The sequence below is a fragment of the Choloepus didactylus genome, chromosome 5 (genome assembly GCF_015220235.1).
Source record: "Choloepus didactylus isolate mChoDid1 chromosome 5, mChoDid1.pri, whole genome shotgun sequence".
Classification (NCBI taxonomy): domain Eukaryota; kingdom Metazoa; phylum Chordata; class Mammalia; order Pilosa; family Megalonychidae; genus Choloepus; species Choloepus didactylus.
This window is the reverse complement of record NC_051311.1, coordinates 150,090,829-150,115,276: the sequence shown is the minus strand read 5'-3', so window position 1 is coordinate 150,115,276 and position 24,448 is coordinate 150,090,829. Positions and strand designations below refer to the sequence as shown.

The window sequence follows — 24,448 nt, the reverse complement described above, 5'->3', positions numbered from 1 at the left end:
CTCTCTCCCCATCTTGTCTCCTACTGACTGTGTCCAAACATCCTCTGCCTATAAGGACTCCAGCCATATTGGTTTAAGACACCCTGATTCACTATGTAAGTTAAGCAGTATTCTGAGATACAGCAAAGGCATACTGAGCTATGAGGCATGCAACTATGTGAATGAACCTTGAGGACAGAATGTTGAGTGAAATAAGCCAGAAATGAAAAGACAAATATTATAATACCTCACTAATATGGACTCAATAGAATGGACAAACTCTGAGAATTGAATTCAAGAGCATAGGTTATCACGGGAAGGCTTATTGTAAAGGTTCCTAGATTGTAAGCTCCTATAGCAGTCACATCTATTCCTGAGTTGTTAGACAGTTATTTCTAAATTCTGAGATACTGAGCTCTTTGCGTATAACCTGGTCATTCCCTGGAATTTTGGGTACCTGTGTGACACCTGAGACTCAGAGTTAGAGTTCTGCTGCATCTATGTAAGTCAGCATTACCCCATATAGCAAATGTTTAAAAAAGCTGGAAATGAGATCAGACTTCAATTTAGAGATATGAATGAAGCTGATCTGGTTAGGACTAAGACAAATCAGACTAAAGGGAAAAGGATGATATTGACTGTGTTTTAAAACTTCAACTTCTGTGTGAGAACAAAGGAAGAGATGTTTATTTGGTGCAAAATTTATATTTTCTGTAGCACACTATCCAATTTAACTTGTATGGTCAGTTTATTCAAATACCATAATTACATGGAACCTTGAAAAGGGAGTGAGATACTGTTGATTTGTACAGATTAGTATGAAACCCTGCTACATCCCAGAGTAATTTGGACAGAGAATAAAAAATATTTACAAAGCCTTCTTGAGGGGTTGGGGGAAATGTGGAAATATTAAACTTCCCCAGCTGGGAAATTCCTGATATTCTCATAAGCATCAGAGGCTACCAATTTAATAGGTCAAGCCCTCAATCTTGGGCCTTGACCTTATGAAACCTGTTCCTGCAAAGGAGAAGCTAAGTCTCCTTATAATTACGCCTAAGAGTCTTCCCCAGAGAACCTCTTTTGTTGCTCAGATGTGGCCTCTCTCTCTCTAAGCCAACTCTGCAGGCAAACTCATTGCCCCCCACCCCGATGTGGGACATGACTCCCATGAGTGTAAATCTCCCTGACAATGTGGGACATGACTCCTGGGGATGAATCTGGACCTGGCATCATGGGATTGAGAAGGACTTCTTGGCCCAAAGGGGGAGAAGAAATGAAACAAAATAAAGTTTCAGTGGCTGAGCGATTTCAAATAGTCAAGAAGTCATTCTGAAGGTTATTCTTATGCATTATATAGATATCCATTTTCAGTTTTAGTGTATTAGAATAGCTCAAAGGAAATACCTGAAACTGTTGAACCGTAATCCAGTAGCCATGATTCTTGTAGATGACTGTATAACTACATAGTTTTTACAGTGTGACTGTGTAATTGAGAAAACCTTGTGACTGACACTCCTATATCCAGTGTATGGACAGATGAGTAAGAAAATAAAGACCAAAAAAATGAATAAATAATGGAGGGATAAGGGGTATGGAATGTTGTGGGTGTTCTTTTTCATTTATATTTTATTCTTTTTCTTTTTTTTTTTTTTTTTGGAATAATGAAAATGTTCAGAAATTGATTGTGATGATGAATGCACAACTATATGATGACACCATGAACCACTGATTGTATACTTTGGATGATTATCTGGTATGTTAATATATCTCAGTAAAATTGCTTTTTTTTAAAAGCATCCTGAGCAAAAAAATTAAAATTATATATATATATATTTACATTGATATCTGTATCATAAGATTACCATTTTATTTTACAATATTCAATTTGGAAATGCTAATATATAAAGTATATTTTTTGCCAATTGTTTCTTATGCATTTATTTCATTTTCCCCAACTAGACAGCAAAACACTAGACAAAGAGTAGGAACTTAATAAATACTTTCACCTGGCTGGCCCATATTTCTGTACTGGATACTACTCCATGCATACTTACGATATTCTTCACATAAACTATTAATATAAATTATTTACAGTTAAATTTGGGTATGAAGATACTGTCTTATCCATAATATACTATGTTCTTTATAGAAAAGAAATAAAAAGAACAGGAAGTCTTCAAAATTATCATCTTCAAAATGGCATCTATGATCACCAAGGCTCTGATGACACTGCCATTGCATCCTGCTAAAAGTGCAATTACACTCAAAACTGCACACATACACACACTTATACACAAGTAAATACACAGATCATAAACATCTTATCCTAAATTCTAGGAGACTTATTCAAGTAGGAAGAATATGATGATACAATGAAAATAAATTACAGAATCAATAATTCTCAGATTAATAATTCAAATATATTTTAATGGAATATATTCTTAAAAAAACTACCTCAGCAGTTATATTGAAATCCCAAGAGCCAACATTTTCTACAATATGAAATGCAGCTCACATTCTGACAGATGCCCCATAAAGTCATTAAAGAATGAAGAGAATTATCATCATTAGATATTTTTCATTTTCAGGAGCAAAATCAAATTTTAAATGACAGAAATATAAAACGTGCTCCATGAGTAGAAAAGAAAATAAAAACCCAGCCAGACTCTCACATAAAACCAATTCCCTATAGCTAGCTTCCCACACTCCAAATAGCAGCATTACGTCAGCCTGTGAAAGGGCATTTTAAGCAAAGAACAGAAAAATGTTCACCACAGACCTCTTTACAGAGACTAAATATCATCTCAGATTAAATCCAGATAAATGGATTACCCAATTGAGTAATAAATTAACAAGAATCACCTTTAGCCTCATTCCATTGCCAAGAGAAAAATAATTAAGTACAGTTCACATCTTTATTTAATAGAGATTAATGAAAAAAGAATAAAAGCAACCCAAGTTAGGAAGATATCAAATATAATCCTTGAACTGTCCAAAATTGGGAGCAATTTAGGACTTCAAAAGTGCAGACTTTGGGGCAAGCAATGCTTCCTAAGTAATCAAATACACACCAATGCTGAAGACCTGGAGAAATAGTATAACATGTAATGGCACTGGGGAAAATAAACATTTATAGAAATACTAATGGGAAGTTTAAGTAGTTTGCAGTGATAAGACATACTAGGAACAAGGGCTCCTTGTAAAAATGGCTGATCCCAGGTTTGGAGTGGGGGGGTGGGGGGGACACAAGATGAACCTGGAACATCTTGTGTCAAAGTAAGAAAGAGCTCAAAGAATGACATGGATAATCAAAAAGATGAGGAAGCTATCTTGAAAATGCTCCCACTGACCAAATCTGGAGCAATTTGAGAACCAAAATAAGTAACTATAGTAAAGGATTATAACCTGTTGAATAAAGTATGAGCACAGGTGTCTACACAAATAAATAAATAAAGGAGAAGGGAAAGCTCTTCCTTGTAGTAGAAGGCCAACAAATACATGTAGAAAGCAGGGTAAACTGGGATAATCACTACTTACCAACATCATCAAAATAGCAAATTCAGGCAAGAATCATCAATGTATGCTGAGGCAAGTGGATGAAAGTTTGAGAAGTACCGGGATATAGGCTCAAACTATATCCCCACAAGATAACTTTTTAATAACAAAAGGTAAAAACAGTAACTTTACAGTGGAGAAACCTAGCAGATACTATCTTAATCCAAACATCAAAGTGAACATGGCCAGTAATGGGACTGATCGACAGCAGGTGCCTTCTGATTTGGAGAACCGAGAACTTGGCATTGCTTCGGCAGCATTCCTGAGATAGCATCAGACAAACCCAACATGAAGGAGATTAAATAATTGATCTGCACTTTTCAAATATGTCAATGTAATGAATGACAAAGAAAGACTCAAAAATTATGAAGAAAGACTCAGATTAAAGGAGACTAAAAAGGATGATCAAATGTGATGCAGGTTTTGGATATTTGTTTTTCTGTAAAGGATGATATTGGGACAATTGACTAAATATCAATAAAGTCTGTAGATTAGATAATAGTATTGTCTCAATGTTAATTTCCTGATTTTGGTCATTGTCTGTGGTTATGCAATCTTCACACTAATCCTAAAGCAGACTGTGCCGGTTTGAATGTATTATGTTCCCCAAAATGACATTATCTTTGATGTAATCTTTGTGGGCAGACATATTAGTGTTGATTAGATTGTAATTCTTTGAGTGTTTCCATGGAGATGCAACCCACCCAACTGTGGGTGATGACTCTGATTGGACAATTCCATGCATTGGCCTTGATTACTTTACTGGAGCACTATATAAGCTCAGACAGAAGGAGCAATATTCCTACAGCCAAGAGGGACACTTTGAAGAATGCACAGAAGCTGAGAGAGTACCTGCAGATGAGAGACAGTTTGAAGATGGCCGTTGAAAGCAGACTCTTGCTCCAGAGAAGCTAAGAGAGGACAAACATCCCAAGAGCAACTGAGAGTGACATTTTTGAGGAACTGCAGCCTAGAGAGGAATGTCCTGGGAGAAAGCCATTTTGAAACCAGAACTTTGGAGCAGACACCAGCCATGTGCCTTCCAGGGGTTTTTCAGACGCCATTGGCCATCCTCCAGTGAAGGTACCCAATTGTTGATGACTTACCTTGGACACTTTATGGCCTTAAGACTGTAACTTTGTAACCAAATAAACCCCCTTTATAAAAGCCAATTCATTTCAGGTGTTTTGCATCCCTCCAGCATTAGCGAACTGCAATACAGACTATGGGCTTTCTTCAAATCATAAATTAGTGGATCAAGCCTTGATTTTAGGGAACACACGCTGAAGTATTTGGGGGTAAAGAAGCATTACATGTCTGTAACTTATTCTTTAGTGGTTCATAAAAATATGAGAGAGAGAAGCAGAAAAAGGACAAAGTAAATGTATTTGTATATCTAAATAAATGAAATAATAAACTATTCTATAAGTAATGAGTTCTAACTTGCATCTAAAAATCATTTAACTTGCCTCTAAGTTTAGGAAGACGGAGAAGGAAAAGGAGAAAGAGGAGTAGATATAGCTAATATTTCCTGAACACTTTCTATGTGCCAAGTGTTTCACATACAATAACTGATTTAATTCTTACAAAAACCCTAAAATTTGCAGAAGAGAAATTGGAACTTGGAAAAGTTAAATAATTTGCTGACAGTTACATAAGTCTTAAGTGACAGAGCCAGTATTTGAATCCCAGCCTAACTGCATAGACACGGTAAAAAAATTAATCGACCTACATCAAAGATGTGAAATCTGTGTCCTTTTGCAAAAGAGCCAATCTCCTAAAGGCTGTCTCTTTCACAGTGACTCAAATCTACCCTTGGGCCACAAAAACAGCTATGGACAATACATAAACCAATGAGCATCGCTCTGGTCTGATGAAACTTTACAAAAGCACAGGGCAGGCCAGATTTAGCCCACAGTCTATAGTTTGTAGATCCCTGCTTTAAAACAAGGACGGCAAGAGTAAAGGATGGCAAGATCATAAACTAAAATAATCCACCCAAAGGTGGAGCTTGGACCCACAGTTGTTCATGAACTTGTAAGTCTCAGAGAAATTCACATTAATCTTTTTTTCCTAAGTTTTTTTCTTTTTCTTTCTTTCTTTCTTCCTTTTTTAATTCATTTTTATTGAGATATATTCACATACCATGCAGTCATACAAAGCATACATTCAATTGTTCACAGTGCCATCACATATTTGTGTATTCAACACCAAAATTAATTTTTGAACATTTTCATTACCACACACAAAAAAATAATAAGAATAAAAATTAAAGTGAAAAAGAACAATTAAAGTAAAAAAAACACTGGGTGCCTTTTTTTTTTTTTTTTTTTGGCCCCCATTTTTCTACTCATCCATCCATACACTGGACAAAGGGGAGTGTGATCCACATGGCTTTCCCAATCACATTGTCACCCCTCATAAGCTACATTTTTATACAACCGTCTTCAAGATTCCTGGGTTCTGGGTCACATTAATCTTGAAGCAGACTATGGGCTTTCTTCAAATCATAAATTAGTGGATCAAGCCAAACATATTAAAATAATGGGCAGGGTTCCCTAACTGACATCTGGGTTACATGTTTAAGAAACAAACTTGATTATTTGTGCACATGTCAAAAAAAGGAAAGAAAGTACCCTCCACCTGTTAGCCAATACTAGAATTATTCCATTTGTTTTTTAAGAAAATTCCATTCAGAATATTTCATCTGGAAATCACAGAGTATTCTTGGTGATAATATATATTTGCTTCAGCAAAAAGTTAAGGAAAGCTCCAAAACAATCAGAAGGGATAGGAAATTTCTAATTTATCAGGAATACTCAGAAAACCTATAATGCAAACCTATAATGCAAAATCACAAATACCTACAAAAACCAGGCAGGTAGTGGGGAAAGCTTCTGGATGAAGGAAAAGTGAGGAATAATGATGACTGTGTTGAAATTCTGAGCACATACCTTGCCCTAGTTGGGCAGCCAATGGATTATTGCCACCCAGAAATCCACTATGCAGATCTCTTTTTTCAGATTTTCAAGTAAAGCTGGAGATATGCAATTTTATGTTAAACTTCCCAATTTTTAAATTTGTTGGCTCAAATATTTTTAAAGCACTGCAAAGCCAAATATGCCTTAACCAACCATTTTCTACTTCTGAACTAAAGAAAATCACACTATGCAGGTGACTGACTGGAAGAACACAAAATCAAAGACAAGCAAAGGAACTTATGAAGGCTGTTTTGAAGCCAGAAGATTTTAAAGTATACATAGAGCCCACCTCATGAGCCAATGAATCACATTGGTGATTAACTTCTCATTCTTGAGGAAATCTAAGATTAAACAGCAATTGAGAATAGTTAAGTATTATTATATTCTTCCTATAGATTTGTACAGTTAAATACCTTATTAATTAATTGAGTCACAATTAATCACAAGTTATTTGGGCCTCCAGTTCCTCAGGTAAAAATAAGGAGCTGAATTAAGTAAAATTATAGAAAGCTAAATCTGAAAGGTCTATTAGGAATTATTTAGAACAATTTTCTCATTTTGTAGATAAACTGAGGCCCAAAGTCCTAATTTTTGGTAGTAGGACAGGAATATCTAACCCAGACATCAGGATCCCTCTATCACACCAGTCAATTCTAGGCTCTGAGAAGTCCCGGGGCCTATAGGGGGTTACCCCACAACAATGCACCCCCTCCTCTCCTGGCCCCACTTTAATATATGTGGTTCCATCATTCACTGTGTTAGGCTTCTGTGAAGATGTCATTTGAAGAAAAGGCTCAAGGAATTTAAAAGCACCACACTGCACTGTTCTGCCTCATAACAAGACAAGGGCTGTACAGTCTGGGCCAAATTCAAGAAAGCTGCTCACCAAACCCAGTCCCTTAAAGCAAAATTTCAGGAAGGAAAAGAGCACCTACCACAGAGCTCAAACCCAAAGTAGCCACCTAGGAGTAAGGAACCTAGATAAAATCATTTCATTTCCAATAAATTAGTCACCATATTTTACTCAACTAATATGAATTTCACAAATATCTACTGAATATCTACTGTGTGCAAACATTTATTTCAAAGAAAATCCATAGCACTTGAGAAGAAAACTGGTGTCCAATAGTGACAGAACCCAACACGATGTTTCTCCCCCATCTTGCTAAACATAGTTTCTGCCCTCTCCATGGTTGGGCATAGGGTGGAGGGGCTGAGAAGAAGAGGTATGGTCTGCAGGGAAGGTCTTACTTAATTGTTCTATCAGAATGATCTAGTATTAGTACACTATGGGCTTGGCAGGAGTTTAAAGACTCCTTGTTGTCTCAGGAGGTACTTTAAGGGCTTCTTCAAAGACCTCTCCTGTCCTGTCACTGGGGCTCTCTCACCTCCAGGTTTCTTGAAGCTAGCAAATGTATTTCTTTTCTGGATCATCACTTATGAGTCTTTCCTCAGCCCTCAGGCATCATCAGTACATCTCCATCTTCCGTCTACCCTCTTGGACAAAATCTAAATCAACCACACAATGTTTCTCTCTTTCTCACCCTAATCCACAAGAAATACTGGCAGAACTGCAGTGGTTTCCCAAACCGCAGTCCTCCAGACGTCCTCTGGCTCTCTATCTCAGGCGTGAATCAAATATCAATCCACTTATCCACCAAGCTCCAGGGAACAAAAAACAAATCCTCCCAGAGGTCCCACTGAAGCCCCTTTTCTTTGGCTTGAAATTATAAGACTTATACAACTATTTCTTTTATGGAAAAACAATTTAATTTTTAAATGACTATGGAAATGCACCAAAATCTTAAGTTATTATCTCAGGGTGGTGGCACAGTAACATGTAATGATTTTCTTTGTTAATATTCACCTATTTTTAAAGTTTCCCAAAATGAGCATTTATTAATTTCATGATTAACAAAAGAGCAATAACAGCTTTTTCAATTAAAAAACACATAAATAATGTAAACATCCATTTTATTTTATAATTAGGTCTCTGATAACTATAATTACAAAGTATATTTCTCAATATTGAATGAAAATGCTTATTTTTTTTTTTGCTAAGTTCCTAACAAATACCAAGAAAAGATCCAGCCATATTCATATCTTTGGTATCTCCAGTGATAGAGGAAACACTGACTCCAAAAAACTAAAACAAAAATTGTCCTGTTAGTGTATCTTCAATACTGAGAATGGGCTTTAACTTCAATAAACTTATGTTGCTCATTGTTTGAGTTAAGCCAATATTAAGATGAATCTACATTTTCTTTCAACAATACAAACAATGATTAAGAGGATGTCAAAACACTTTGAAGAGACATTTCTCCAAAGAAGACATACAAATGGATAACAAGCACATGAAAAGATGTTTAACTTCATTGACATTAAAGAAATGAAAATCAAAACAACCATGAGATACCACTTCACACCCACAAGGATGGCTGTAGAGAAAAAACAGAAAACCCAAGTGTTGATGACAACGTGGAGAAAAGGAATCGTCATACATTGCTACTGTGAATGGAAAATTGTGCAGCCATTGTGGAAAACAATTTGGTGGTTCCTCAAAAAGTTAAACATAGAATTACCATATGGCCCAGCAATTCCACTCCTAGGTATATATATATATATACCCAAAAGATAAGAAAACATATGTCCACACTGAAATTTGTATACAAATGTTTATAGTAGCATGACTCATAACAGCCAAATGGTGGAAACAACCCAAATGTCCATCAAAAGATCAATGAATAATTGTTGTATATACATGCAACAGAATAATATTCAATCATTAAAAGGAATGAGGTACTGATAGATGCTACAACTTGGATGAACTTGAAAACATATAAGTGAAATAAGTCAGACACAAAAGATTATATATCATATTATTCCTTTTATGCAAAATATTCACAATAGACAAATCCATAGACAAAGAAAGCAGATCAGTGGTTGCTGGGGGATGGGAAATGATGAGTGATTACTTAAAGTGTACAGAGTGTTCTTCTGGGGTGATGAAAAAGTTTTGAAACTAGAGAGAGATGGTGGTTGCACAACATTGTGAATGCGCTAAATGCCACTGAATTGCACAGTTGAAAATGGTTAATTGTAAGTTATGTGAACTTCACCTCAATTTAAAAAAAAAAAAAACATTTGGGGGAAGGGAGTCAGCCCAGGTCCAAAATTTTTCTGTGGCTTATCTTAAAATAAATAAGGAATTCGGTATGCTAGAATAAAGAAACTTAAGGTGAGGCTGGCATTATTTCATAGAAAATGACACTTCTATTACTTGTATAATTATGCCAAGAATGGAGAATTTCCCACACTATATGAGAAACTTACATAAAGAGCAGTTTCAGTTGTAGCCCAAAATTAAATGAGCTTGATGAAATGATTAAAGACTCAGATTTTGTCATCTCCACATGCAACTTAGATTGTGATGCATTCCTCCTTCTTCACTAGGGGAATAGCACTTGGCCTGGAGGTCTGATCTCCTAAAAATATTTGGTCACAGATTTATCACAAACTCATAAACCAATACCAGCTTTCCTCCTGATACAGTCAGGTTGCAAAGCCAGATTTATGCTTTTGATTAATTCTAACTTTGCAATAGATACAAATAAAAATCTGGATCACTCTGGGAATATCCATTAGAGTCAGATGGAAAATCAGGGAATGGATCAAAAATGGTTCATCTAACAAAGCAGCGGAGGGCCATGCCAGTGTGCTTCCTCTCAACATCCCATAAGAATACCTATGGAGACATGTGATAAAGATCCAAACTGGCAAAAAAAAAAAAAAAAAAAAAAAAAAAAAACACTTAAACTAAAGGGAAAATAGTATCACATGCCAAATATAATGGAGAATTTCCACTAAAAGCGTCATTGGAGCAAAGAATTAATAAGCACATTCATTCTTGTATGATAAATCATATGCACCCCACTCCGAATCAGAATAATACAGGCCACCTTTAAATGAGCTGGAAAAAAAGACTCTGACTCTTTCCATCCCATGCTCTGATTATAAGTAAAACTAACCAGAGATCAAGGTAGTCATCCTTATCTTTACCAGTCCTAATTAGTTAAGTGACACTTTTTATAAGCCTTAGAATTCTAAGGAAAAAGTTAGGTCAAAGGGATTTTTTAACAAAGTCTCTTTCCTACTTTAAGGTATTATCTGCATTGGTTTCTCAGCCCTTTGCTGGTAATTTTTTTTTTTATTTTTTCATTTTTGTTTTACTAGGTCTAGTTGATATTTGTTTTAAGCACCCAAAGAGTGGAGTCACCACCATGCCAATGCCTGGTGAAGGCAGGTTCATCCTTGGAAAATCTCCACATCCAAGGCCTGCTCACTACCTCCCAAAGAGACAAGGTGATCTTACTTCTATAAATGAGATGACTGATGATGATGACATCCAATTACAATCCTTTTTTCTTCCTCATTTGAAGCACTGAAAGCCAGACTTCCTCTATTCTTTAATAGAAATATTGCTACTACAGAGTATAGCATATTTCCCCAAAGAGCAAAATAAAGTAATTTTGCAGAGTCTCTCTAGCTTTCACTCCCTTTCTTTTAAATTGTATAAATGATCCTCTTGGATGGAACTGATTAACCATGCATGACCAACTCCGGGGACACTAGCAACAATTTTTCAAGCCCAGAAGGATTTCTTTTTCCAGAAGGACTGTCATATGCAAGGGGCCAAACATCTCTGTCTACAGATACAAGACTTTGCAAGGGTATGCTGGCCCACCCATTAATTCTAGAATCTAGAAACTTCATGTAAAAGAACAACAGGCAGGTTCCCAGAACCAGAATATGGGTCCTCCATTGGCCCCACTCACTTTTGTATTTCCACTTCCAGAGACTACAACTTCCCGGTATACAACAAAGGAGACACCAGATGAGGATGGGCTAAAGTGCCCAGCATCCCAGGATGTCTGATACCTAAGTAAAAGCACTATAAGCAGGGATGGAGACAGGGATAATTCTGGAAGCAATTCATGGCAGGATAGTTGGCAGGGAAAGAGGGAAAACTTCAACTGGCATCTGTGGTCCTCGCTTAATCATAGTATTAGATAGTCAAAGCAGGAGATTATAAACCACAGTGCTGCAAAACCCTGCTAAATTCAGATGCAGACTCTGCAATCTGCCATTAAATCGAATATTGAGGGAAGAAATTCCAGCATCCATGTGGATAGTCAGGGTGGAAAAGAACACTCCACCAGGAAAATCCTTACATGTAGCTCAAACCTCCTGACATCTGCCCTGTAATGATTTTTTCCCTCTTACAAAAATGGTACTAATAAAGCATGACACTCTTCTTAAGCAAGTCAGCCAGCCATGTCCTTCACGCTTTCTTGTAAGCTACCTGTTCATCAACAGATTTAGAATATCCTTTGGTAGTGGTTTGCTCCTACATGAATTTTCTCAGTATTTTGTTGTTTTTCTTGGTGGTAGTGGTGGTGGGGTTGGTGTTGGAAAATGTCTTTGATTTCATCACTTTTGAAAAGTAGTTTCATGGTTAGAGAATTATTCATTGACAGTTAATTTATTTCAGTACTTTGATAAAGATATTTGGCCACTGTTTTCTGGCCTCCAATGTTGCCATTAAGAAGTCTGCTCTCAGATGATTCTCACTCCTTTGGAAATCATCTGTTCTCCCCTCCCCACTTCAGCTACAGTTAATATTTTCTGTTTGTCTTTGATTTTCTATAGTTTCATTATGATGTGTCTATATAGAAATTTCTTATTATTTACCTTTCTTTAATTTGGGGTGGGGAGCTCATAAATCAAAAGACTGATTTATTTAATCAATTCTGAGATGTTTTCAACCATTATCTCTTCAATCATGAGAGCCACATCTCTTTCTAAAATGCAAGCTAATGTATATTAGACCATCTCACTCTATCCTCTCTCTTTTAGTCTCTCTTTTAAGCTGTTTGACAGTTGCAGGAAAGAGAGAGAGAAAAGTCAAGGGGAAACAGGATCAAGAAAAGTTTTCTTTAGTATATTGGAAATATGTTTATTGGAAATGTGAGTGCTTGTCAGTCACCAACAACCATCATGTTGCTAATTCAACTATCTCAAGGGATTGTGGATGAAGTGATCTACACCACAGCTAAGCCCGACCCCTAAACCCTTATATGTAATCCCCCAAACACACTTCATTTCACAACTGGGTGCAGAGGATCCAATGCAGACTCCAAAATCTGGGTAAATGGCTGAGCTGCTGAGCCACTGAAAAAGGGCCTAGGTCTTTGGAATGGTGCATAGCACAAAGCCCCTCCGACTCATGCTAGCTGCCACCTAAGAAAGAAGTGAACTATTACTGCATACGCCATTGAGATTGGGGCTAATTTGTTAGAGCAAGTTTACTTACCCCAACCAATACACAATCCTTCTGGCTGCTCAGGCAAAAACTTTGGAGTTATTCTTGATTCTTCTCCCACACTCCATTCCCCATGCATCAACAAATTCTCTAAGTTCTAACTTCCAAAAAATATCTAGAATCTGACCATTTCTCACCACCTCCACTACTATCTTCACTGTTCAAGGCACCATCAGCCTCTCAGGTGGATTAATGCAATAGCCTCCTATTTGGTTTCCTCACTTAAGCCTTTTGAGATTTAAATCAGATTATATTATTCCTCTCTGCAAATACCCACCCACCCATCCACCCCATAGGCTTGCCATCTCACTCAGAGTAAACGCTAAAGTCCTTACTACTGCCTAGACGATCCCAAGGAATCTAGTCCCCAACAGTCTGAATGACCTAATCTTCAACTAATATCCCCTTCACTCACTCTGCTCCACCTATATTGAATCCTTCATGTTCCCTGAATAACCCAAGGACATGTCTACCTAAGGGTCTTTGCACATCCTGATCTCTGCTTAGAATCCTCTTTTTCTACATATTGCATGAATCTATAGAACTCATTCTCTCACTTCCTAAATGCCCTCTCATCCATGGGCTTTTCCGGATTCTCCCCCCCCCCCCACCCAGGTGATTTTCAAAGAAGAGGGTCATTTACCTTTTTGACTTGATCATAGTGGTTAAGAAGTCTGGATACATGGAACCTGCATGAAGCAAGTTCCACTAGCCCACACTGGACTTTGATATAATAAAGAAATAAACTTTTATTGTGTAAAGTTCCTGGTAGAATTGTAACCCATAATATCCTTTGAAATTTGTTCTATAGCAACTTGTTAAATTGTAATTTGAAAGCCATATCTTTTTGTATATATGTTATATTTCACAATAAGGAAATAACTGAAACTATGGTACTATAACTTGTAATAACTTTGGAAATTTCCTATATAGCTACTTGTTAAATCATACTTTGAAAGATATTACCTTTTTGCATATGTTATATTTCATAATAAGGAAATAACTGAAACTGTGGAATTGTAACCTATAATATTCTTTGAAATTCGCTCTCTAACTGCTTGTTAAATTGCACTTGGAAAGTTATCTCACATATAGATAGATAGATAGATAGATAGATAGATAGATATTCTACAATAAAAATATATATGAGAGGACACCTGTTGGCCTGTGGTTCTTGGCTGGTGTGAGGAGGTGTGGCCGTGTTCCCCCGGGCTCTGGGGTCTAGTTCTGGATGGGGGGGGGCCCACCCCTTTCCTCTTGGGAAATAGTCTCTCTCTCTCTGCTTGTGCTGTCTCCGCCCTTCCCTGGGTCGCAGCCCTGGAGGCTGGGGATGGCTGGGGCTTTCTCCACTGAGCCAAGGGGGAGGCGGATGGTCCACTTTGGACCTGGTCCAGGGTGACCCTCCAGCTCTCCAAGGGCAGGCATACATGCACAGTGAGCATCTGACAATTCTTCACAAGCTCAAGACTATCTGGTCTTCCAGGCCAGGATCTCAGCCAGACTCCATCCCTGGACTCCCAGTCTCTCCCCTTCAGCTTCACTAAAAGAGCGAGACAAAAGGAGACGGCGCTTATTTTTCCTGTGTTCTATAGCTTGCAGAATACAAAGCATTTCTGGGTATATAATGGAAGAGCCAGACTGTCAATGGCGGGATACCAGCTCTGGTCACCATGGACCCCACTGGATGAGAGTTTCCAACGGCTGCGACACACAACACCTACACCTTCTTCCAAGCACCCCTTTAGGGCCTCCCCCTGCTTCCCACATACCCCTTCTGACCTTGAAGTGCAGCTGTGCTTTCAAGAGGTCACTCTAGTCCTAGACAGCCCATTCCTAGAAATTGGGGTGACTCCCAAGTTACCCTGCCACACGTCAGAGCTCCAAACTATGAACAACAAGAAAGGGCTGGTAAGGAAACCCCAGCCTGTCCGCCTCAATGGAGTGGATTCTGTCTTTGGCAGGGTTACCACAGCTCAGCCACCAAAGTGGACTGGGACCTTCAGAGTTTCAGACAACTCAGCCTTTTGCAAAATCATTACCTGGGAGCACCAGTGGCCCACTGGACTTAAGGAGCCTCAGATTCAGATGACAGTGACTATGTGCAAACAAATGCTGCGCTCAATCCTCTTGCTACATGCAACATACAAGAAATGCACCTTTGTCTTGCAATACTCCAAGTAAAAGTCTCTGTCTGATTCCTAGTTCCTCATACCATGTCCTTTGGTATATACCTGAAGCTTACAGAAAAATGTTCATGTGAACGAAACTGTGACATCACCCCAACCATCTTGCTTTTCTGTCAAACAGTGACAATTCAGGAGCCCCTTCCTTTCCTTCCCCTCCAAAACAGGGCCAATGACACAGAGCAAGGAAGAACATTTCCACTGTAAAGTTGAACAACCATTTAAAAGAGTCAAACTAGCATTTGACATGTACATGCGATAAAGAGCCATTAAATAAACCATATAAACCAATAAAATAAATATATATGAGAAAAAAATAAAAAATAAATAAATAAATAATAGCAGTTTTCTGTAATAAAGTTGAAGTAATTTATCATTGTTACTAAGCACTGAATCTTGGCACCAGACTTGTGACTTTGGACAAGACTCTAGGCCTCAGTTTCATCACTGAAAATGAAGATAATTAGTAAGTGTATCACATATGCATGTAAAGCTTTTATCACATAGTAAGACACAATAAATGCAAACTATTATTAGTTAAGCTAGAGGCTACTGAAATTGAGGAAATACATGTAAATAGGCATTTGATAACCAAGACATCTGCTGGAAAATACGGTGTTCAGGAGAACCTGTGGGAATGGTACTTATGGAGAAAATATGAAAAACACTTGCCTTTAATTTGGTGAGAATTTATCTAAGGATGACAAAGGATTGATGAGTAGCCTGAAAAATTCAGCAGAGAATGAACAGCATAAATTTAGAGGGCATCCAGTCAGCAAAGTTATCTGCCTTTCTACATTGCAAAGCAAAAGGCTGATTTATTTGTAACTTGTATGCATTTTAATGCTGCACTAGCCTTCCTCTAAAACTTTATACAATATTTATACAATTTTTCTATTCCAGAAAACATACATATTATCAAAGTCTTCTCAACTCTTTCTTCCCTAGAAGCTGCTGTCCAAACTTTCATCTTTCCTTTAACATCAAAATTCTTGAAGAATAGATTACTCAGTACCTCATTTTATCCCCTCACACTAACTCCTAAACATTCTTACAATTTGGTTTCTTTTCCCAGCATTTTACTGAATTGTTCTTTCGGGGTCAACAATAACCTCCTAAGATAATGGCTTTTTTTTTTTTTCAATCCATATCCTATTTTTGTTTGTTGAGTACCTGCTGCATTACAGACATCATTCTAGGAATTTGGAACACAAAGAAAAATAAGATCTGGTACTGCTATCAAGTTAATCACGGACTCGTAGTTGAAGGAAGAGGAGAGTCAGTTAAATAATTATATTACAATGTTTGGGATGGAGTTGATACATTAGCTATTTGCTGAATGGTGAGATGGATGGATGGATGGATGGATGTGTACATGCATGTTACATTCAAGACAGTATCAAAGAGGCCATCAGAGCAGAAGGGCAGAGGTGTCTTCTGAACAGTGTTTGATAGTGAAGATTTTATCTTTCCCTTTAAAATTCTCTCCCACACCTCACGACACTGAACTGATTTTCATTTTTCATTTCTCCCAGCTCCCCAGATGCTTCTCCAATGACTCAAGCTAGACATTTTGAAATCTTCTCAATTCCTCCTTTGGTCACTCAATTCATATCCTAAATATTTCTCTCCTGTCCATTCTATCTCCACTGCTTCTGCTTTATTTAGACTCATTGTTTCTCCATAAAGACAATTTTAATAAATCCACAACTGGCCAATAGCATTCTCTTGTTAAATGGAATGCTCTACCTTGCAATCAGATATCTCATAATGGTTGACCGTGACATTTCCCTGTTCAGAAATCTTTGATGGAGGTGGCACGGTTGTCAGTAGGTCTGTTGCTTATTTTGCAAGCGGGAGGGGCTGTGCCCGCTCCCACATCGGTCCCCCCATCCCCAGCCCCCGGTCCCAGGCTCTTTCGGAAAGATGTCTGACGAGGCACTAGCTGACACTTGGCACCTTAACACAAAGCCACAGGACCTGACCGAGCTTAAGGGTCGCCAAGTAACTTCCTATAGGTGACATCTGTAATCCACAGACAGTGGGTGAGGGCCGTGCGCGCTTCACCATGTGGACAAGCCTCCCTGTCTTCAAGCTGAAGGAGTCTTGTGTGCAGTCGTGCTACAGCCATTTAGAGTGGCTAAAAAATGAGCTGGAGCCAGGTAGTAAGATGGTATTACCACCACCAACTGGGAAAGCCTTGAAACGGCAGCTCCCTTTCCGAAGAATCTTTGGGATCTTTGAGGAGTCCTTATTTGAAGAAAGGAGGCAGGGTCTGGACAGCTTGTTAACAAAATTGCTGGGCACCCACTGGCTCAGAACCAACGCTTCCTACACCTGTTCCTGCAGGAGGAGGCAACTGACAGGAGCTATGTCTCTGCGAAGGTGCACCAGTTGGAGCCCCTCTCACAACTTGCCCTCTGCCTTCCTGCTAAAATGGCATTGGTTTTACACTAAATTGTCTCTCTTTGTTCTGAAGATGGCTGTCCATCCCTTGGCCTGATAGACATAGTGCTGCTTGGTACCTGGCTACACCTTGGGCACTCTGATAGGATCCTCTTCTCTGAGGAGAAGTGGGAAACTGCAGGCAGATGCCATTTGCTTGGGGTTGAAAGTTGGGGGGATTGGACCCGAAGGCAATTTCTTGGGCATTTACCCATGCCAGAAAGCTAACCTTGGGGTTGGCAAGGCACTTGGATACATACTGACGCTGCAAGTGCAGGGGATTTTTCTTACTCTTAGGTTTAACCCAGAACACTGAGCAGGGAAAAACCCTGCCTTTCCTACCTACATGAACTTTTCCCTTTGGGGGAAGTTGGTAGAGACCCAAAAGCTCTCCTCGTTTTCCTCTAGGCCTGCTTCCGGTTTTCTTAACACTTTCTTTTGCTGCTTTCTCTCTCCCTTGTTGCTTTTCATGGCATAATCTTCCTAGCTTTCAAGCCTGTTGCATGGAGCATGGTGTGTGGGTTTCTGGAGCCCATCATCAGGGCTGCTTCAGGGTTAGGAGAAACCCATAGGACAGTAGGGGAGCTCCTGTTGCCTAGCTCTTCCCCGTTTGGGTCTCCCCACTCTAGCTACCAATTCTTACTCACCAGTAGGTGAATTATGGGCCAGCAATTCTCGCTACCCAAGCCCTTCCTACTTTGGGGGTTAGCTTGAAGGATGGGGGTGATTCACCACTGCCAGGTAACTCCCTGAAGGGTGGGAGTGGATCATTTTCTGGGTACCTCCCAGTGGCAGGGAAGGGCATTACCACTCTTTTTCCATTCTCCCTTCCCCCCATCCCATTTAGTGCTGCCACAGGGCAGAAACACGAAAAAAAACACACAGTCTCTGACCTCTCCTAAGCACTTTGAGTAGTTCAATGGGCCCAAGGGCAAGAGCTGTTGTTGCCTCCCCTGGCTTGGTCACAGGGTTATTGAACTGCCTGGACTTGTTTCCTGCAGGACTCCAGCATTCTCCCCAGAAGTTGAGCTAGGGACAGCAACTGGGTATGGGTTTCCTAAATCCTAGTTTGAAGCAGCTTCTTGAGGCTGGCAACTTTCCTAGGCTTCTGTCTGAGAGATTTGTTTGCTGGAACCCAGTGTCTTTCCCAAGTGGTGGTATGGGAACAAGTTAACTCTGATGTCAGGTCAAAGGCATGAGCTCTTTGCTTAGACTCCTTTCGCGGAAGATTGGAGTTCTCCATACAGGGCCTTGGGGGAACGGATTGCTTGATTCTGACATGACCCTGATTCAAGGGATTAGGATTGAATTTTTGATTTTTAATAAAATATCAGGTCAGGAAAATTTCCTCTCTTTGGAGTCAAACTGGCCATTTTCGCACAGAACTGGGTCCTGAAAGAACTCAAAATCCAAGCCCTCTTACCTGTCAACACTGAGGAAAAGCATAGTTTTCTTTCATAAGGAATTCAAGTTTACCCATGAATCTAGGTGTTTACTCCTAATTAACTCCCTTTAGCCATAGCACAGAGGGGTCTCAGCCTTCCCCTGGGACCTGGGGGACAGAGGCTAGCAGAAATTTTTGAACATAGGAGCTAAACCCCAAAGAAGTCTAAATCTTCACACTCCAGAAATGCCTTACCTATCCTCTGTCCCAGTCTTTGAGAGGAGGAATTGAATTATTAAAATTGTGAAAGGACAACATTCAGTCTTCTCTGGAGTTTTTGTTTGAAGTGATATCCTAGGTGAGAAGCAAATATATGCTGTAATAATTTAAGTAAAATTACTTTCTTTTCTGGAAGTGGAGACCAGCTGCTCACCAAAACAAATATTTCTTCATATACCTGAAGACTGTTGAGTCACCCCAGGTCTTCTCTTCTTAGACAAAATAACAATTCTAATTTTTCCTCACTCGGCTCATTTTTAACCCTTTTATCTTTATTATTCTGATCCAAGGTCCTCACATATCCTCTAAGTAGCAGAGTCTAAAAATGGGCATCACTTTAATTATAGCCTGAAGGTTAGGTGGTGATTATTGCATTTATAAATCACTGTATTCAAGTTTATTTTTGAAATATAGAGTCTTTGTGACTAATTTAGGGTGTGGTTCTGTCACTCCCTTTTCTAACACCCACCACTCATTCTTCTTATGTTTTTTTTTTTTTTGCTTTGCTTAAACAAAAAATAAGTGTTCCCTATTTTAATTTCATTTCCTTCCTCCCTCCCTCTCTATATATCTATGTCTGCATATATATATATATATATATATATATATATATATATATATGCATATATGTATGCTTTGAAAAACAGAAAACTCATTCCTTATGAAACAGACAGACTATGGGATAATTGTCAGCATCATAAAATAATTATTTAAATCATGGAGAGCTTCCTTAAAATAGCTGTTTCATATGATGGGTTTAAGTGTTTGTATAAAGATCATCAACTACTTGACACAGAGAAACTGAAGGAAAGGGTAAAGAGGCACTGCTAAATTGACGATCAATCAGAAATTAAGATAAGAGTCTTAAGTAAACAATAAAGTACAGTTAGATTCATAGAAATCTTATTTATGTATTACTTTCCAAGAAAATGTTATATTATACCAATCTATTTTTTTCAAATACAGTCAACTTTTGAGTATCTGTGCTTAAAAAAAAAAAAAAAAAATCTGTGATGATTTTAGCAGGATAAAGACCAAGCTCTTAAGCCTGGCAAATAAGGTTTCATGTAATTTCAATCTACTTTTCAAGCTTCATCTTCCTTTCTTACCTCACACTTATCCACACAGAACTCTGCACTGATTTTTGAACACACCATGTGGTTTACACCTCAATGTCTCCATAACTGATCCCACTGTCTAGAATACCTTCTCCCTCCATTCTCTGCCTGGATATATACTGATACTTCAAAAACAAGCTTAAATATTACCTCCTGTGTTAAGATTTCCCTAGCACCCCCAACCACCACCATATAGTTAGTCAGTTCCTCCTCTGTGCTCCAACAGCAGTTTTGCCCATTCCTTAAACTGATTTACAAATATTTGGTTCCATATGAACTGTCTCCTCCCCCAGGACCTGTTGGCTTCCTGCATGTCTTATTCATCTTTATACAACTGGTACCTATCAAAGTATCTGTATCAAAAATATTTCTTGAATGGATAGCTATTCTATCACCTCAGTACAGGTTCTATGAATTCTTTTTTTTTTTTTTTTTTTTTTTTTGAAAAGGCTCTCTCATTTGTACAATGTTTTATTTTGGCTCAGATTACAAAATGAAAATAACTGTGCACTTTAATATAATGTACAACAAAGTGAACCTAGAAATCAGCAATGAGCCAGGGGAGGTGGGAAACATTAGCACATGAGAATTGACATGTTTAGTGCACAGATGCTGCCCTGAGAAAGGGATGCTCAAGAGCAGTTTCCTCTCAGTTTTGAGTACCACTGTACACAAATGCAGGGGCTGAGGGTCTTTGGAAAGCAAATGCCTAGACAATTGTGGGGGAAGGAGAGTAGAAGAACCAAGGTATGAGAATCATATTGCATGAATAAGATCTTACCGCTTTTATAGATTCCATTTGCACTCTTATCTAATCCTCCCAATAAACTGCAGGAGGAGGAATCCGCATGCTGCTCCCATTTTATAACCAACAAACCGAGGTTAAAAAAGAGTAATAACATGATCAAAAGTTATACAACCAATAATGATAGAACTGGGACTTAAATCCAGACCCTCTGACTGCTCCATTTGCAGCCTCATGAAAAAGAGTTCCAGGCATGACTATCATTGTACACAATATAAAATTGGTTTTACACAAACCAATATAAAATCGGTTTGTGTAAAACAAACCAATCTGAAACATAATTAATGATATGATGCCTTTAATACCTATAGAATGGTTTAAAGTTTTGAAAGAACTTTTAGGAATGAGATCTCTGATTCACCAGCAGCCTATGAAGCAAGCAGGGCAGATCTATTTCCATTTTAGAGATGAGGCAATGTAGGCTCAGATTTGTATAATGACTTGCTCAAGTCCACATAGGACCATCCATAATTCAAGTCTCATAAATCCTAATTGAGAGCTTTCAATTACACTGCATGACATTTTACAATTAATAAGCGGTGAATATTGATATCAAAAATATGGGGTTTTCCTATATGTCAATAATGCCAATTATTTTATGAGATAATACACAGAGATGCATAGCATAGTGTCTGCCACATAGTAAGCACTCAATAAATATTATACATTATATTATATTGCCTAACCCAATTTAATTTTTTTCCTGATTCCATTTCTTACCACTTCTGTAATCATTTTCATTGTGACAATTCTTTCAATTCTTGGGAATGTGGGCACCATGTTGGATTCCTGGCTTTTACATCATAATGCATTCTCTACCTGAAGTGTCCTCAGGAGACAGGTTTGAAGCACAAAAGGGAAAAAGAAAGGAATATTCTTCCTTCCATTCTTTGTTGTCATCCTGGCCCCAGGCCACGACTAACAAATGCACTAGATCTAGGGCTGGTAAACTTTTTCTGTAAAGGGCCAAATAGTAAGTATTTTAGGCTTTGTGGTCCCTGCTGCAACGTTCAGCTCTGCTACTGTAACATAAAAGCTGCCACAGACAATGTATAAACAGATGGGCCTGGCCATGTCCCAATAAAACTTTATTTTCAAAGACAGTTTTGATTGGGCCCACAAGTTATTACATGCCCTCACTCTAGAAAAACTGAATTGGGGAACTGCAAGGAATCCAAAGACATGCTGGGATTCAGGGAGTGGGAGAGGTGGGAGAGTTAAAGGAGAAAGCTATATATTTTTTTGTATTGCTGCTCCACACCTATATAATCTGAAATTCCCGTGAGCTCCTCCTGTGCCCTGTGCCTCCTTTTTCCCCACGGACTTCACCTGCTAGGTGTTTGGGCCTCATCTTCCCCGGTACTTTGCTTCCCACCTTAGCTTTGATACGGCAGGACTCAAAGTGGTCAAATGTACCAAAAAGCTTATGTCCAGTAATTCCATCTCCAGGGCCTCCAGACATAACAGTTCAAACCCAAACAATAGATTAGATTTGAAATGGTGGAAGGATTAGAGGGCTTGGTATTCCACTCATAGAAGTGAAAGACCCATAGAAATACTAAGGATAAAGAGCTTGTTGCTAATAACTGATTCTGTACATCTTCAACTAAACAACTGGCAGGTGAAAGATCTAAATAAGGGTATTTTGTGGTGGATGGCCATGAATATACTCAGTTTAGTGGAAGCACTGCACCCACGTGCTGGGTTTGAAATGGGACTGAGAGTGCGAGGGAGGCAAGGACCCACAAGCTATCGTGCAGGGAGGGGAGCAGAAGATTCGAGGTATTAGAAGACATCAGCATGAATGAGATTCTCAGTGTTTCTAAATGAGGTGAAGTCTTGTCTCTCACTACCACTGCGACTATTTAGAGCTATGTAAAAACACGATTGAAAAATCCAGACTGTCTAGGGAAAATGTTTCTTATCTAGGGAAAAGTGGCCTCCTGGAAATATCTGGTACCATAAAGTTTTCATTTCTCAGATCAGAAATTTAACAATAATTATAATAAAATCTATTTCCATTTTGAAGTAAAAGCAGCAATTCTCATAGAATTCTCATGACTAATAACTTTATCTTACTGGGAAATTCTGTTCTTCAGAAAGTATTAATAATTTAAATTCCTTTCCTTCAATCCTTTGGGTATTTCCTAGACAATGTTAGGAAAGGTAAGCTATTAACAGCAAAATCATAAATAGATGATGAATAGCAATAAGAATCCAAAGATGTAAAGTTACTGTATGGAATGAGATTTTGAAGAAAAACATGAGATATTGGTCAATATTTAGTATTAAGAGAATGACAACTATATGTCCTACAACCATACTAATTCCATAGGATTGAAAAAAATAAGATAAAATCCTTAAAATAAAGGGCTTTTAATTTTAATGTAAGAATCAATTTATTTTTGAACAAGGGAATGTTTTAGATATTCAATACCTTATTATCAAACATTTGTATCTCTAGGACACTATCCAAGACGTATTAAAACAACATTCCTTTGTGGTTATCATATTTAATCTGAATTTCTTCCATAGTATATATACCTTGTAGTTTAGACTAGTCTTTCTTATGATACAATGTTTGCCAAAATTTTTAACTTTAGTATTTTTCTCTTGATAAACTTTTGTGGGTTTTAGGCCCTTTACAAATTGGATTTCACTGCTTCCGCAAGATGATTTTCTACCCATATCCCTTATCTTTCAGGGTGCATGTCTATTAGTTGCTCCACATACTTTTGACCATTGTAATTAAATATACTATGATCCAAATAAAGAGCTGAAAGTTATCGAACGGCAGCAATGTTGGCTTGAAAAGCCATCCAAAGAATGGAAAAAATCTTTAGCATTCATGAACTAAATGCTATCTAAATTTTATCTAACATTTATTTTTTGTCCTTTTAAGTATAAAATTTCTTCTCGTTTAGCATTGCTTCTTTAAATTTATGAATTTATTCCTCAAGTTCTATTACCATAAGGGGAAACAATTCAGTTCTTGTGACAGTTTTTGGATGGTGGCTAAGTCTTGGCATGTTTCTCTGGCACATTCTACAAAGCATTCAATTTGTGATGGTTATGAAATAACTGTTGCTTTGACACCAACTAACATTGTCATCTCTTTCCCTTTTGCAGGTCCCTGGTCCCCAAGAGGTTCTTTTCATTCTGAATGAAAAGATTACATCCATAAATCAGAACAGAAGTTAAAGACCAAAGGTAAAACCAACGAATTCTCACAGGTAAAGATCTACACTAGATTCACACCATATTTTTCAGCCCAGGCTATCTCCTTGCTTCTGGAATTTCAGAGCATGAGGAAACAGCTCAACGTCCTTTTCAAGTC

The 24,448-nt window shown here is 38.2% G+C and overlaps 2 protein-coding genes and 1 pseudogene across 8 annotated transcripts in view; 2 read left to right on the top strand and 1 right to left on the bottom strand.

Moving 5' to 3' along the window:
- SUGCT (succinyl-CoA:glutarate-CoA transferase) overlaps positions 1–24,448 on the bottom strand; it is a 769,056-nt gene that overhangs the window by 676,377 nt on the left and 68,231 nt on the right. The window lies entirely within an intron of this gene.
- On the top strand, positions 14,530–15,225 carry LOC119534606 (FANCD2 opposite strand protein-like). The gene has a single exon (XM_037837135.1). The coding sequence runs from the start codon at positions 14,542–14,544 to the stop codon at positions 15,076–15,078; it is 537 nt and encodes a 178-aa protein (XP_037693063.1). The 5' UTR covers positions 14,530–14,541; the 3' UTR covers positions 15,079–15,225.
- LOC119534794 lies at positions 17,007–17,537 on the top strand (annotated as a pseudogene).

Bases quoted from the DNA above. Each gene is read 5' to 3' on its own strand.
- LOC119534606 (XM_037837135.1), top strand. From the start codon at position 14,542: ATGGCGGGATACCAGCTCTGGTCACCATGGACCCCACTGGATGAGAGT.